At 45.4% G+C, this 14936-nt stretch overlaps 1 protein-coding gene across 2 annotated transcripts in view; it reads left to right on the top strand.

Moving 5' to 3' along the window:
• The first annotated feature begins 331 nt into the window (after positions 1-331).
• Positions 332-14936, top strand: part of CHST11 (carbohydrate sulfotransferase 11) — a 166985-nt gene continuing 152380 nt past the window's right edge. The window contains exon 1 of one of the 2 annotated variants that reach the window (XM_061371862.1): positions 332-625. In XM_061371862.1, coding sequence (XP_061227846.1) covers positions 508-625 — 118 coding nt within the window. In that variant the 5' untranslated portion in view covers positions 332-507. The remainder of the gene's footprint in view (positions 626-14936) is intronic. The other variant, XM_061371863.1, reaches the window with a different exon arrangement.

Below are 14936 nucleotides of genomic sequence, written 5' to 3'. Positions count from 1 at the left end.
TGAGGAGGACGAGGCTGACCGATAGGCGGCCAAGCTCACGGGCGGCGAGGCCGCAGCCCCCTCCTGCCGCGACAACCGGGGCCGGTCTGGACCCTCTCCTGCCGCCTCCCTCAGCACCGGCGACGCCCGTTGGCCCTCGCGGCGGCCGCACGCGCCCGGCACACCCCGCCCCGCGGCGGCAGCCCCTTGAGGCAGCCCAGCGCGTACCCGCCCGCTGCCGCCGCCGGGCGGGACCATCTCTCCCCTTAGAGAGGGGGGGGGCGCGCTCCGCCCCGGCTCCCCGCCTGGCCTTCCTCCCCCCCGCGCGGAGGCGAGCACCCCTCCGCCTGTCGCGCGGCGTGGTCACGCCCAGCGCAGGCATTAGCGCCCCCCGCTGCGGGGCGCGGGCGGCCGGGCATCCTCGGGCACGGCGGCCGGTGCTAGGAGCGCGGCGGGCGCGGAGCGGAGCGGCTCTGAGCTCCAGCCCTGCGCGCTCCGCCGCCCCTCTCTGCGCCGCCCGACCACGCCATGAAGCCGGCGGTGCTGGAAGTAATGAGGATGAACCGGGTGTGCAGAATGGTCCTGGTCACTTCCGTGGGCTCCTTCATCCTCGTCATCTTCTATTTCCAAAGTATGTTGCACCCAGGTAGGGCACCGCAACCGCACCGGTACCGCACCGGTCCCGCTCCCCGCCGGCGCAGGTGACAGGCACCCCGGCAGCCCCTCGCTGACCGGCTGCTCCTTCTCTCGCCTCCCGGCGTCGCTGCGGCAGACGCGGGGCTCGGCGGCAGGCGCAGCGCCCGCAGCCCTGTCCCGGTCACCGCCCGGGGCAGCCGCGGGAAGGTCGGCTCGCCCCCGCAGGAAACTTCCCGCGGGAGGGAGGAAAGTTGGTTTATTTTAATGTCTTATTTTTCTCTCTTGTACCTCGCGCGTTTGGGTACGGCACCGGCTGCCGACCCTGCTGCGGCGGAGAGCTGCACCGGCGGCCGACCGGGGATCCCCGGTCCCCTCCGTCCTCCGCCGGGGCTGCTGGCCCTTGGCTTCCCGGCTTTTAGGTTTTTGGGGGTGTCAGGGACCCTGCGGCCGGCCGGGGACACCCGCTACAGCCGGCGGGCAACTTGGCTCCGGCTCGACCGAGTTGGCTGGACCGGCGACCGCTCGTCCCGTCCCCGGCGGCAGCGGCAGGGGCGCTTCGGCCTCTCCTTGTCTTGTGTGCTTGGGCGTTTGGGGAGCTCCGGGGGTGTCCCTGGCTGGGGACGGGAACGGGGCGCTCCGGGGTGCTCCTGGCTGGGGATGGGAGTCCGCACCAGCCCAGGCTGCGGGGCGGCATACCGGAGTGTGATCAGCGCTGATCCAAACCCCTGAGTGCTTTAATCCAACAGTTTATGACTACGGTAGACACTAGGGATAGAGCTGAACCGGCGGTGGTGGGTACTGCCTCTCGTGGAAGTCACCCATGGGTCGGCTACTGATTTCACTCCAAGGGGGTTTGGGCCACGGAAACTTCATGCCGGTGTCTGCTGCACACACTGATGCATCCTGGATTGCAGTGGAACTGCTTTGTGCAGCTTGGCAGATAAATTTATCTAGCATGGCAAAAAGACCCCAAACCCACCTGATTTTGCCTGTCCATCTCTGTCTCTTTTCCCCCTTTCCTGCCTGAGAAATGAGGCGGAAATAGAGATTACACTGTCTCTTTGGAGAGACTTGACAGCTGAGCAGCTGAGTGAAGCTTGTTTAAGCGAGTGATGCCTCTTTAGCAGACCAGGAGCTGCGGTTGGTTGAGTGGCCACTTCTCGGCAGGATGAGTCTCTCAGCTATACCTGTAAAATTCTTCTGCCAGCTTTATAGTGTTGTGCCTACAGGCAGAGCCGTAGCAAATAAGGGGATTGGATTTGGGGGAAAAAGAAGGATGTATTCCGCTTTTCTTTCCTTCCCCACTTGTGGCCACCAACCCATGGTTGATGAAAAATTATTTTTCCTTGAAATTTTTGGAGTCGAGTGGTGTAGAGGCTCAGTGCTGTTGGGATTAGGAATCAGTAGATCTGCTGTTCTGTGGTGGAGCAAAGTGCCATTTGGTGTTTATCTGCCAGCTGTCTGCTCCTCCAAAGCTGGTATCATTTGCTTGATGAATGTGTTCTTGTATGGTGCCCATCTGTGTTAATACCTGCCAACTCCTTGGAAAAACTGGCGTATTTCTTCTTTCCTGCTGTGTCTGGTCTGGGCTGACTGGTTTCCCAAGAAGAGCTCAGCTCCTGGCAGTCCTGGGGAAGGCTTTAGTTCAGGTCTTCAGGGCACCGTGCAGAGCTGTTGGTTGTAACAGTGCTTCACCAGTTTAGTAAAAGTGCATCTTCATTGGTTGCATTCCACAGGTAATACACTTTGCACACATATTCAGAAAATTTGGCTGAGCGCTATTGTTTCCCCTTGTTTCAGGTGAATTATACTGCTGGAACAGTAACTCAGCATGCAGTAGCAGAAAGATGAAATAGTCTTCTGTAAATTTTTGAATGTAGAAAAATCATCTTTTAAGATTTCTCAGTATGCTCTATAGATAGAGATCATGGCTTTATATTCGTGCTATTGTGAAACTATAAATAGGTTGAGATTTTAGTACAATTCAAAGGATTTACCATAAACCCCAAAGAGGGAATGCGATTCTGTGAAATCACCAGGAGGATAATCTGCACCCGTTTTCTGTTTGGTGCATATTTAGGTTGTTAGTGTGAGTGGAGTAGATCTGGAAATAAATGTGATCACAATCTGTCCATCTTCATATTTGATCATAACCAGTTCTGCCTTTTGCTTATTTTTCCCTGTGGCTGTTTCTATAGTGGAAACTGCTAGAAACCTATCAGATTCTATTCTAGACCCACAGAGTGTGGCCATTCAGTTTATGTATGGTTCATAAGGCTCAGATGACTATTTTCACTAGGTATCTATTGTGTCATTGTATGTGTTTTCATCTTGTTGGTGCAAATGATAGGTTAATGTGGAGTTCTCGGAGCAGAAGAGAGGGAGATAGTAGACCTGCCAATGTGATATACCTCAGGTAGCAGATAGTTTTGAGCCTTTATATCCTTATTTTACAATATGTTGGTTACCCTTCCTGCTGCGTGTCTGAATTCGCCAGAGCCAGACACTGGCCAGAGTGCATGTCAGGTAGGATGGGGCTAGAGGTATTAAGAACCTTAAAAATCTTGGCTGATGCCCTTGTTGTGGGGGGTGTTATAAATTTTAGCTGCTCCCTGCTGGAGTACATGTTTTCTATGCCACCTGCTGCTGTTGCTGGTAGCTTACCGTGCTCTCTAAGATAGACACTTCACAATCAGAATTAGCGGCAAAATTCTCACCTGAACCTTTTGGATTGACAGTTCTTTGCAAGAAGTGTCTGCTCCTTATTCAAAATCTGACAGTTTCTTCCCCCCTCCTCCCTCTCCTAGTTCTCTTGGTGAATTTCAGGAGACTCTGCCTGCAGAACTTTCCAAACAGTTTTAGGTGTGAGACAGTGAAAATGAAAGATGCTGGAAGGCCACTAAATGAACAGTGCAACCCCCCCTTAAGGACACGACAACTCTTCATCTGTTAGATGAGCATTTTGCATTTTAGGAGTTCGGAATGTGGGTCTCTTGCTAGAAACATTAGAAAGACACATTTCTGCTGATTGGGTTGGTTTTTTTTTTTTCTTTGGGATAAATAAATAGGAAAATGACATAGTAAAAACAAACAATCCCTCCTAACAACAAGAAACACACCGAAGCCTGAAGGAGGGAAGGTGAGCTTAGCCTTGTCTTTGCAAAAGAATATGATTTTTGTGCCCCTTGCACTGTATCTCAAATACCAGCCTATTGGAAGGAGATCAGGTGCTTTTCACTCCTTGTTCTTTTTTGCTCCATACCTGTTCTTTATTGGGAATCCAGTGGCAAATGTGCTGTTCTGTTAATGCACCGTTGTCTGAATTCTGGTAGAGATTATTGATGTGCTGGGGAACCCACCTTCCCAAATTAGGTTCCCTGACCTAATGGGAATGTTCCCCACCACGCTTTGGTGGGGGCAGATGAAGAGCAGCAGTTCTCCAGTGCTCAGACGCATTTTAAGGAAAACTCTGGAGATGATTTTGGCATTTATGGCATACCTATGCAGTCGGGGGACTGCTTCTGAGGGAGGAAATGGCAGTGAGGACTTCAGTGTGTTTTCCTTTTGCCTGTCTAGCCTTTTCTGAAAAGAAAAAGACAATTCACAGTGTTTGCTATAGCTGGATATATAGCAGTATATGGCTGATTTCCCCCAGCTTTTTGCTCAGAATATTTCCTATCTTCACACTCCTGCCATGTGCTATCTGGATAACTGAGTGCAAGCTGGTTATTGCTCCATGCTCCTGGATTTTCTCTCTGTGTACAATGGGTCAGTCTTGGGATTTTATGAGACAGCCCATCATCGTTTTATCTGCTGCCTTTCCTGTGAAACCAGTTCTCTTGCTAGTCCTTAGCCTGCCTACGCTTTCACCGATGTTTTTGCTTTCTTCTATAGGCATTCCAGCTGTAGTGTGTGTGGGAACTGTGTGTCAGTAAGCGCAGGCAGGAGCTGTTCTGCTAGGCTGGGGTCACACTGGCGAGGTGTGGGACCCTTCAGGATGAAACATTGCACATAAACATAGAATAATTAATGCTCTATCTTACCTGAGACAGGTTTATGAAACTAACGGATTCTAAACCTTGTTTTCCCCCACTGCAGACCAGACTGTATTTGCCCCAGCTCTCATATCCTGTTTTAGACTTTTTCTCCTATTTATGGATGCTAACAAAGGTTAGATCCTCAGACTTGCCTCCTGTCCATGATCTTCTCAGTTACACATGCAGCATTGTGTGACTGATAGCTGCTTGTTGCTTACAGAAGGCTGTTGTCTATCTTTGCTCAAGTGTCAGAACAATTCCAATCACATGAGGTTTGTTTTTTTTTCCCTGATATCTGAAGACAAGCTCGCCATTGGTTTTGATGGAAGATTCTGTTTGAAAATCAATGCAGCAGTCTCCCATCTTGCAATTGATCCTTGCTTTCTCCCCTGCTTATAAAGGGGAATGAGATCTGCAAAGCAGTGGGTGTGTGGCATTCCTTTGATGGACCCCTATACTGGTTTTAAATTATTCTGTTTGGGATACAGAGAAATCAAGTTCATTTGACAGCCACAAGAACCTGGCCTTCATACAATTACGTGCAATGAAATCCATCTCCCAACTGTGGGCAGGAACCTTGCTGTGTGCCTGCGCGGGGGCTGTGCTGTACCTTTTTGTCAGTATCCCCATAAGCTTTTCATTGTTTTCCATGGGACCGCATTGTCAGTGTGAGCGAACTTGTCCCAGTCCCTCTTCTCAAAAGCACTGGTAGTCCAGAACTGCTTGAAGTTGGGACTTAAACTGCTTTTGTTTTCTGAAGATCTTCCTGGTTAGTGATTATTAAGCTTTTAAGAAGAGCAACTCTTTCTATTGCGATATGTATGAATGTAGCTTTCAGCAGCAACTGCTTACTGACCTTAAGAAATGAAAATCTGTTCCTTAATGTGTTCAAGCAAAAAATACCTGGCACTGTCCACAGTAGTGTTTTTGCTTTTTTAATCTATCAGAATATTTATTACTCTGCAGTTGACGTTTCTACAAGTGTAGACTTTTATAAGCTTTTACATTTCTTGTTACTGTGATTCAATATTGGGAAACAGTGCTGACTTTCGTAGCATTAACACTGTATTCACAGATGTAAAAGTGTCACGACTTGGCTAAAGTCTAACCTTTTCAGAGCTATCAATGTGAATGGAAACTGTTTTTCCTTTAGGGTAAACAAAAAAGGTATATAGGGCAGAAATGCCCCGTGCTTTTTATGAATAGTTGGTCAGGTGCAGCTAGGGTGTCAATTTTATCTCTGTATAGGGTAAGCATATTTCTGAATTCTTATGTTGTTTCCATTACTTGTCTGAAGTGACAGGTAGTTAATCTTGCACTGTACCATGGAACTAACTCTAAAACTGATTCAGAGCATTGGAAGGAATTAGATCCATGTTACTTTTCCCAAAGCCAGCACTACTGTATTTTGTTTGACTCTGTTGCCAGACGTACTGTATCAAATCCTGCCTGACAAAGCTGCTGCAGTTGTCCTTGTGTGAATGTCATTCCAGCACAGTTTTTTTCCTCTCAAGCCTTTTGGGCTTATGCGTATGTATTATGTATCAGCTCTAAGGTGATCCTGAGGGAATTAAGGGCAGGGTTGCAGGACACAGTGGTGTTTGAACCTGACGGTTTTTCCTGCAGATTGTTTCTGGTGCTCAAGGCAAGCATTTGGGTTCTGTGAGTGACTTGTTTAAGTGTCAGAACGTATAAAATCAGGCATGGATGCATGGGTGAAGGGTCCGGTTCAAATCATAGTGCAGGAGTTCTCCCTGTCACATAAGGAAATAAAATCAAGTTCTGGAATTTTGTACTTGTGTAGATCTGGTGTGTCTGGGAGAAAGATAAAGACATGTCTGGGGCGGTCATTTAGATTCAGCAGCCACCTACTGTATTAACAGTATAATGTTTCAAAGCATGTTCATGTTTTGTTGGGTGTTCCTGTTCCCTGTGGAGCCCATTCATCCAAGATCTTTGTGGACAAGGTAAGTATTTCGCAATAAGAATGATCACAATTCAAACTGTAGAGTTCAGATAATTCCTCTTTATTTGTGTTTCAGTATCCAGGTTATAGATAATGTCCTTTTGTTGTCGGCAGAATGCTTGCACGAGACAAAGTGGTGTTTCTGGCACAAGCCTCATGCTCTCACTAGAAGATGAGACCACCAGAGACTACAGTGAACCAATGAGAGAATTCAGTTCCTAATTATCTCTGGCTCATCCCCTCCAGACAGAGGGATTTTCTTGGATTCCAGTTTTGTGAATATAATCAGTGGAGGATGCAGCGTGTTCCCCCTTTCATGTAATTGTTTGGCACATGAGACGAAGGTTTCATGAATAAATCGAAATTCTACTGCATATATGCTTGGGCTCTGTGTCGCTTCTCTTACCTAATGCTGTTACCCCCCATTTTTCATTTGATGCCAAATTGATGAATGTGGTTTGTTGGCTTGCCGCCTCCACATGCTCCTTAGTAAGAAGTTACATGTTGGTGAAATTACTTGGATTAGATTCCTTCCCTCCAGTCAAACTGCAGTTGTAGGTTTTTGCGTGAATGGCCTGTGTTAATTTCGGCTCCCTCCTCACTGTCTTGGGTTGTTGCACCGGCTGTAGTATCACTATGAGGTACCTAACTGAAAGGCAACCAGTGCACAAATACTGTGCACTTGCACATCAACAACATGTGCATGGAGGGTGCTGACCATCCTGTTGCAGTGTCATCTGCTCTGCCCTGTGTGATGCCCGTTTCAGTCCCTGGGGGCTGGTGGGGAGCCCCTCACACAGGACATGAGAACTGCACATCTGTCTGTAGGAGATGGCTTGCTTTACCTGTTCCACTCTATGAATTGAAAAGCACAGTGCTGGCAAGTCTTAGAGAGCCAGGGTGGATGACAGGACTCTCATTTCTGTGTCATGCTAAGGGGACTTGGACTAAATAGCATGGTATAAATAAATCATAGAATATCTCAAGTTGGAACAGACGCATAAGAATCGTTGAGTCCAACTACCAAAGCCCCTCACAGGACTACCTAAAACTAAATCATGAGACTAAGAGTGTCATGTTCATCATGCTTTCAAAGTAGATAGGCTGAGAAAGTTGGGGCTTTTCAGCCTGGAGAAGAGAAGGCTGCGTGGAGACCTCATAGCAGCCTTCCAGTATCTGAAGGGGGACTATAGGGATGCTGGGGAAAGGCTCTTCATTAGGGACTGTAGTGATAGGACAAGGGGTAATGGGTTAAAACTTAAACAGGGGAAGTTTAGATTGGCTATAAGGAAGAAATTCTTTACTGTTAGGGTGGTGAGGCACTGGAAAAGGCTGTTCTAAGAAGTTGTGAATGCTCCATCCCTGGCGGTGTTCAAGGCCCAGATGGACAGAGTCTTGGGTAACGTGGTTTAGTGTGAGGTGTCCTTGCCCATGGCAGGGGGTTAGAACTTGATGATCTTAAGGTCCTTTCCAACTGTAACTATTCTATGATCTATGCTTCATGGCATCTTCCTTCTGTGCATACTGATAGACCTTGTGTCCACCTTCTGTTTTCCAGCCTGACACTGTTCAGGTAGGCTCAGCACAAGCATGTGTTAATCTGAAGCAAACTGATTTTGTGTCCATGTGAGTCAGAGAGGCTTCTCTGTATTAAAGATATTTCCCTGCTTTATTAATTTCACACTTTAATACCCAGTTTCTTTTTCTTTTAACTAATATGCTCTTTCTGGTTGCATTTTATACCTTGCTTAGTGTTGGCAATAAAAGTAAATGACAGCTTTGCTTTTGGCCTTATTAATTTTACACATTAGAAATGAGGTCCTAAATGAGGCATTAACATTTAGCTCGCAAGCGTCAGAAGGGAATGTTCTTTAAAAGAAATAAAATTAGATGGCTGCCACTGGAAAATTTTGAGGAAGATGTCATTAGAGCACACTGAGTGACGTTGAGGCTACAGCTGGAAAGTTAATATTGCTTTTTTTTTTTCCTCCTGACAGATTTAAATCTTGAAATAAAAAGCTGAGTGCGAGCACTTACAAAATGCTGACCTAAAAGAGGGCTGCGCACACAAATGCATATGGATGTGCACGTGTACCCAGCCATCTTTACACACCCTACAAAATCTGTAGTGGCAGCCCAGGTAATCCACACACGTTTATTTCTGAAGTGCAAACCTGTTTCTGCTAACAAGGCTGTTGTAAGGAATATGAAATTCTTTGGTATTAAGAGAAATCCCTGAAGTGCTATTTTACAAATTGTAGTATGAAACGTATTGACAGTGTGGTTTCTCATTTCTGTTATTTCTTCTAAACTTATACGTGTTTGGAAACATCTGGCTATAGAGGAGTAATGTTTTTTATGAACTCTTTCTAGGCTGTGGGAGGGCAGTGTATATCAGCTTAAACAGCAAGAGAGCGTCCTCAAGGTAGCCTTCATTTAGTTTGTGCCAGGCTGTAGACACTGAAGGATGGCTTCGCATCCGTCGCTATCAATCACTGCTGCAGTGGCTTCACACTCCTATGAAAAAACTTAAAAGAGGGTGCTGGGGGAAATGGAAAATACAAACAATGCAGCTGAGCAGAATTTCTCACTGCACTGTGATTCCAGGGGTCTGGGAGATGGTAACTCAATCCAACAAATGTCATGAAGGTAGGTGGACTGCACCATGGGAAAACAGGTGTGAAATGCTCACATCCTGTAAATGCTGTCTGCTCTTCGTTTTGCAGTGAGAAGTAGCCCTGATTTCAAGGGTGTGAGTAAAGTGAGCTGTGTGTGGTTTTGCAGGATCAGGTCCCCTTTCTCTAGTAGTTGAAAGAGGAGGATACAGACCTCAGCAGTGCTTAGTCTGCCGAGGAAATGCTGCTGCTTTGAATGTTGTCTCATGCTAAAAGATGCCATCCTTAGTAATCTTAATATCAAAAGTTTGTGTCCTGTTATGTCAGTTGGCTCGTGGTGGGAGATGACGGTTTTTAATTGCAGAGTCCTCGCATAATAATGTACAAGGAATAAAAGACTTTGGCTTTCAAACCACTTCTCAAAACACAGAGAGAAGAAAAGCAGAGAACTGTTTGTTGGAGGTTTTATGCTTTTCCTCTGGCTTGTTTTAGTTTAAAAGCCAACACTTTCTATTAATTTTTAAGACATTCTGACAATTCAAGATACAATTTGTGAATGTTACCCTCTGAGAGTAGTGCCTCCTGAGTTCACATAACAAATGACATTGTAGCTGGTCATTTTCATGCTTTTTTGGCTGATAAATGATTATGTAAGGGGATAAAAAAGTTTAAATGGATAACTTGTGGGGATTTTTGGATTAGGGAAGGTAGACATATAATTAATATGGTGGCTATAATTGGATCCCACGGATGATCTTTACTGTAATACCTTGTCTTAAAACAAAGAGCTTTAGGTAGCTAAAATCCTTTTAAAGGCTATTTGCGTTATTGTGCTTTAAAGTTGATTGGTATGTAGGCAGAACAAAAAACTCTGTATTATCTGAAGTGACCTGACATGGAATAGCACATTCTGCACCCACACTGGTAGATACCAGGAGCCAAATACATCCTTCTAGTAATCTGTATTTTTACAGCCTGTGTTGGAAGTGGTAGCGGAGAATTTATAGTAACTGAGGGGGAGGGAATTAACACTTTTTAAACAGTTGGTGATTAATAAAATGTTTCAGTTCAGGTCATAAATATAAAACGGATAAAGCCTGTCTTGATTATGTATTTTGGTCTTGATTAACTTCTAAAGTGTATCTTGAGCTTCCAGCTGGAGATAAATGCTTCATCTTTACGGTTGTGTATGAATGTGTGCATGTAATTATGAAGTCAATGTAACTGCTAATCAAGGGGGATGAATACACCAGAGAATTGGGGTGGCTGTTGACACCTGGCCTCTCCTCCCAAGCGTTGCTGTGTCCCACTGTGTTGGTTCAGTAATTGATACAGGATCAGTCAGCTGGATACTCTACAAAGCTCCTGCTGCCACTGCAATGGCAGTCCTATGGACCACCTTCCTTCCTTTCCTGAACCAGACTTGGTGGCCCTTTGAGGCAAGATTAGGGAAGCTCAAATAGGATGAATATGGCTGCCTGCTAGGCTGTGGGGTTTGGGGTTTTGTTTTGGGCAAGCCATAAGATTTTATGACTCCTTCTGAAATGAGTACATTGAGTGGTTTGAATTTGCTGGTGAATTGATTGCCTGAGGTCTGCATGATTGACTGGAGGAGTCAATGGCTGCTTTTCAGTTGATTTTAGTGAGTGCAGGGTCAGGTCTGCTCTGCCAGAGCAGAGATATTTTGAATTGCATTAAGGGCACACATCCCCTGTGGTTGTAGAAGTATAGGATTGCAGGCTTGGGTGAAGCTCTGATCTGTTTCTCCCCTCTAAATCTGGGTCACTGACTTGGTTATAACAATTCTGGAGCAAAGCTACTGTAACGAAAAGCAGAGTTTGTCCCTCTGTGTCTTCCTACAGAGTAATATACAATAGAATAACAGCTTTGCTTTTCTGCTTTCTTACTTCTTTGCCCTTCACAGAGTACTTCTGCATTCAAGTGAATGGTAACTTTTCCCCCTTCGAGATACATGCTTGCAGTATTGAAGGGGTTGCTGTCTATTTTCATTCATTTCAGTGGAAATGACATTGACAGATAAGCTATGTGTAACCATTAGCATGCAGGCCATCAATAGGATCGAAGTCTTCTGGTCCTGCAGTAGAGCTTCTCTATCCCACGCAGAAAAGGCTATTAATATTTTTGGTGTGAAAGCAAAAATGTAATTGCATTAAAGAAAAAAATGGGAAAAAGTTGGGGCTTCTGAAGCTGTTAACTGAGATGAAACTCTTTGAGGTACTAAATGAGCTGAAGTTGATAGCAGAAGACAGACATGGTTTAATTAAAATCTTCTTAATATTTGACTGTCTTGATCCAGCTTGTGTGTGGCTCCCCCCCTGCTCCCCAGAACACATCAGTGTTTCTGATGAGCCCTTTCTCATTCGGTTGCCTGTTTTTCTTCAGATCTTCCAGAGCAGGGAAAGGAGAATTTTTGCAGATAATGCCAGGACAGTTTGCAAAACAAGAATATACATGGGGGCTATTGTGTCTGAATGATTAGTATAATGTCAGTGACTTACAGCCTCATCCATCTCGAGGGTGCTGTAACCACTGTGGTAACGTGCTACTGAGAACTCTTTGTGCAATGAGGAATGTGCCTCATTCCCTCCAGCATGGTTGGGCACCAAGAGAAAAAAAAGCCATAATTCTTGCATGTCCGGGCTAGCTTGGGTTGTTGCCATTGCCAGTCTTTACATAGACTTTTCCCTCTCCCCTTAATTTTAGTTTTCTTTATACTCTTTAGAGCTCTTGCTTGTTTCTACATTGAATGTGATGTGACCAAGAGATTTATTTCATGTTTCCTTCCCAGCTGTGAGGGGATCTCTTGTAATCAGATTGTACCTCAACTACTCTTACCTTGCCAGAATGGTTTGTGCATGGTGTACTTCTCCAGCATACCAGGAGCCTGGAACCACTGCTGAATGTCCAGCAATGTGTGTTGTAAACTGGTTTATGGCAAGTGTGTGCCTTCCTGTTACCCATTGCAGTTGGAAGTTTTTGTTAGAAGCAAGCTAGGAGCAATATTTCTGGAAATCTTAGAGTTTGGGCCTCAGTACCATTTCTGTGGTAGTAATACTTTCCTTTAATCAAAAGGCTTAAAAATGTTTCATGAAGTGGGTCCGTGCTTTCTTTTTCACTGTACAGATAAGGAAACTGAGGCATGTCAGGAAGGATATGTGTGGGGGGGTTTGGTTAATGGTTTCCCCACCAGGTTAATGGCACATTCAGGAATAAAACTTCAGCTTAGGATGTTTTGTGGATCCTGACGCTTGCATGATCTAAGGGCTCCAATCCCGTGTAGGGTCAGTGTAGACCATAGCGCACATTAGATGTTAGGCCCAGCCAGAGTCCCGGTATGCAGCCCAAGGGACACCACTGCAGCCCCTTCCGGGGTTGCTCTAGGCTTGTCAGGATCTCTGTTGTGGCCAGCCTTGTGTGTCCTTTGTAGTGCTTCTGCCAGGAAAATCCTGTTGCAGATACATGGGGTTTTGAGAGCTCCTTTTGAGCTCTGCTGCACAAGGTGTTGCCTCCATGGGGCCACCAGTTGTGCTCCAGGGCATCCAAGTCCTGATGCTAAGCTACAGGCAATGCTCTGCTTGGTTGTACTACAGAACAGAGACACAGACAGTTCTTGCTTCTAAGTTTTCGCTGTGTTTTGCCTTTAGGTTTCTAAAATGTAAATCTTCCCTATGTATGTCCTGACAAGTGCTGAATGGCCTTTCTTTTCTTGATTAGAATTTGAAGGCATACTTGAAGGAAAAGCATCAAAGGCCCTCACTGTCTCTTGGGAGGTAATTCTAGTTAGTGGTTTCTAATACTTGGGCATTGTGCACCCAGTTTGAACTCAGGTTGCATAAGTGGAGCTTGGAAGCAAGCAGCAAAATATCCACCTTTCCAAACTGTGTACTGTGCAGTTTGCTACATTGGGAACATCTCATATCTCTGGTGTTTCCATTGCTTGAGAGATGCACATTGCTTGATTGACTAGAAGCATAGCATTGCCTAATGGAAGGTGGACACTGCAGCTCAGGAAACTGGGTTTCTCCTGCCAGTTCTTTCCTGCCCAGTGCAGGCAGCATTTCAAGTAGTTTACTCTTCAGCTACCTTCTCCTTTGCACTATCTAAACAACAGGCAGCCTTTTCCTCATCTGAAAAGGTTATCTTCTATCTAGTGTTCAACACAGAAAAGTGCTTGTCTAGGTGAAAGTGTCACGGCAATGCCACTAGACAAATGTCTGTGATGTTACGTTATGGTTTGGATGTAGACAAATTGAGATGGAGACTATGCCTGTGCTTAGAAATCTTTCTTCTGGAACAGCAAGCCTGTGATACTCTAGATAGCATTGTGCTTGGACAGCTTTTATCGGTGAAAGTTTTACTGTATTGATGATCAGTACAGGTGACAAAAAGGCCTGCCTCTTTCTCTTTTGTTTTCTTTTGGCTTTGTGTCCAGGTCTATGAGAGGTTTTGCTGGCCAATCTAAGTTTATTATTAAAAAAATAAAAATAAAAAGGAGAGAAGAGCACATGCAATATACCCAACCTTTTCTGTGGTCAGCTTTCCTATACTGGCTTTCTGCTTTCCTATGTCAGCAAAGCTGTTTAGTGTCTGTCGAGGCTGGTGTGCATGATCCATCCTGGATTTTCTCACACACCCATGATTAACATATCTGTGAATTAAAATACCGCCTCTCTGTAAAATATTTTGCCCTTGCACTTTGCTCATTCTTACTTTATTGCAGTTTTAAGGTCAAAGTTCCTATCACCATGACTAAAGGTAACGTTAGTGATGTGTGTGAGGGGCTGCAGCTGCTGGCTGCTGGCACCCCAGATCCTCACCTTTTAGATCAACATGTTCTCCGTAGTGGCTGTGGGACGTGGCTGGTATTTGTTCCTTTAAACAGAAATGTTGTATACAGAATTTAACGAATATTTGTTACTGCTTTGATTTACTGCTCAGAGAACAGTCTTAGGTTTAAACCTAACATCTTTTTCAGCTCCTCTGGAGGTCTGGGGCATCAGAAGTAATGCTTCATGCAGTGCTGTTCAAGGGGTGGGGGTAAACTGATGATACTTAATATGTTTAAAAGGGTGTTTTCTACCTCATTCCTGGAAGCATAAACAAAAAGCTTCCCATATATCTTGCTGAACATGTGTGACTGTTTCCCACAAGTGCGCAGAACTAACAGCTGTACTCTATGAGCTGCAGTAAGGCCTTTTGAAGAGGTACTGTCAGCACTTCAAGGCATGTAGGAATACTTCTCTTCCTGCTTTTTCCCTCCCCTGGTGATCTGTAAGGCTCTGTCCCCCTTTACAGTCAAACAAGCATAGGAAAAAAGTACCTGTGCCTGAAATTCTAGGGTTTGTTTGTGTCTTGCTCATCTTTCAGAGATTAATTTTGTGTTGAATTAGGGTAAGTGTTGTTGCTCGGTCACAAGTTGTGGCTGGTACTGGGTTGTGAGCACAGTATATCTGTGTTCTAATGTTCAAGAGAGGGTCTACTTTAAAACTTCAGTTTCAGCCTAAAAATACATGTGGAGTATATTTTCATGTTTAACTTCCTTGCTGGAAATAGCAGGGTTGTGTCATGTTTGTCGTCTTTTCTAGCTGTAGGCAGTTTTAAGCATGGCATAGTTATGTACCAAGCTGGAAAAACGTACTCCCATTGTCCTCAAGTGAAGGCATGTAGGAACGGCACTACCAC

The sequence above is a fragment of the Neopsephotus bourkii genome, unplaced genomic scaffold, assembly GCF_033783945.1.
Source record: "Neopsephotus bourkii isolate Nb327-2 ecotype Australia unplaced genomic scaffold, CSIRO-AGI_Nbou_v1 NB_1589, whole genome shotgun sequence".
NCBI lineage: Eukaryota > Metazoa > Chordata > Aves > Psittaciformes > Psittacidae > Neopsephotus > Neopsephotus bourkii.
Note: the sequence above shows the minus strand (reverse complement) of the source record. Positions and strands in the feature narration are given on the sequence as shown.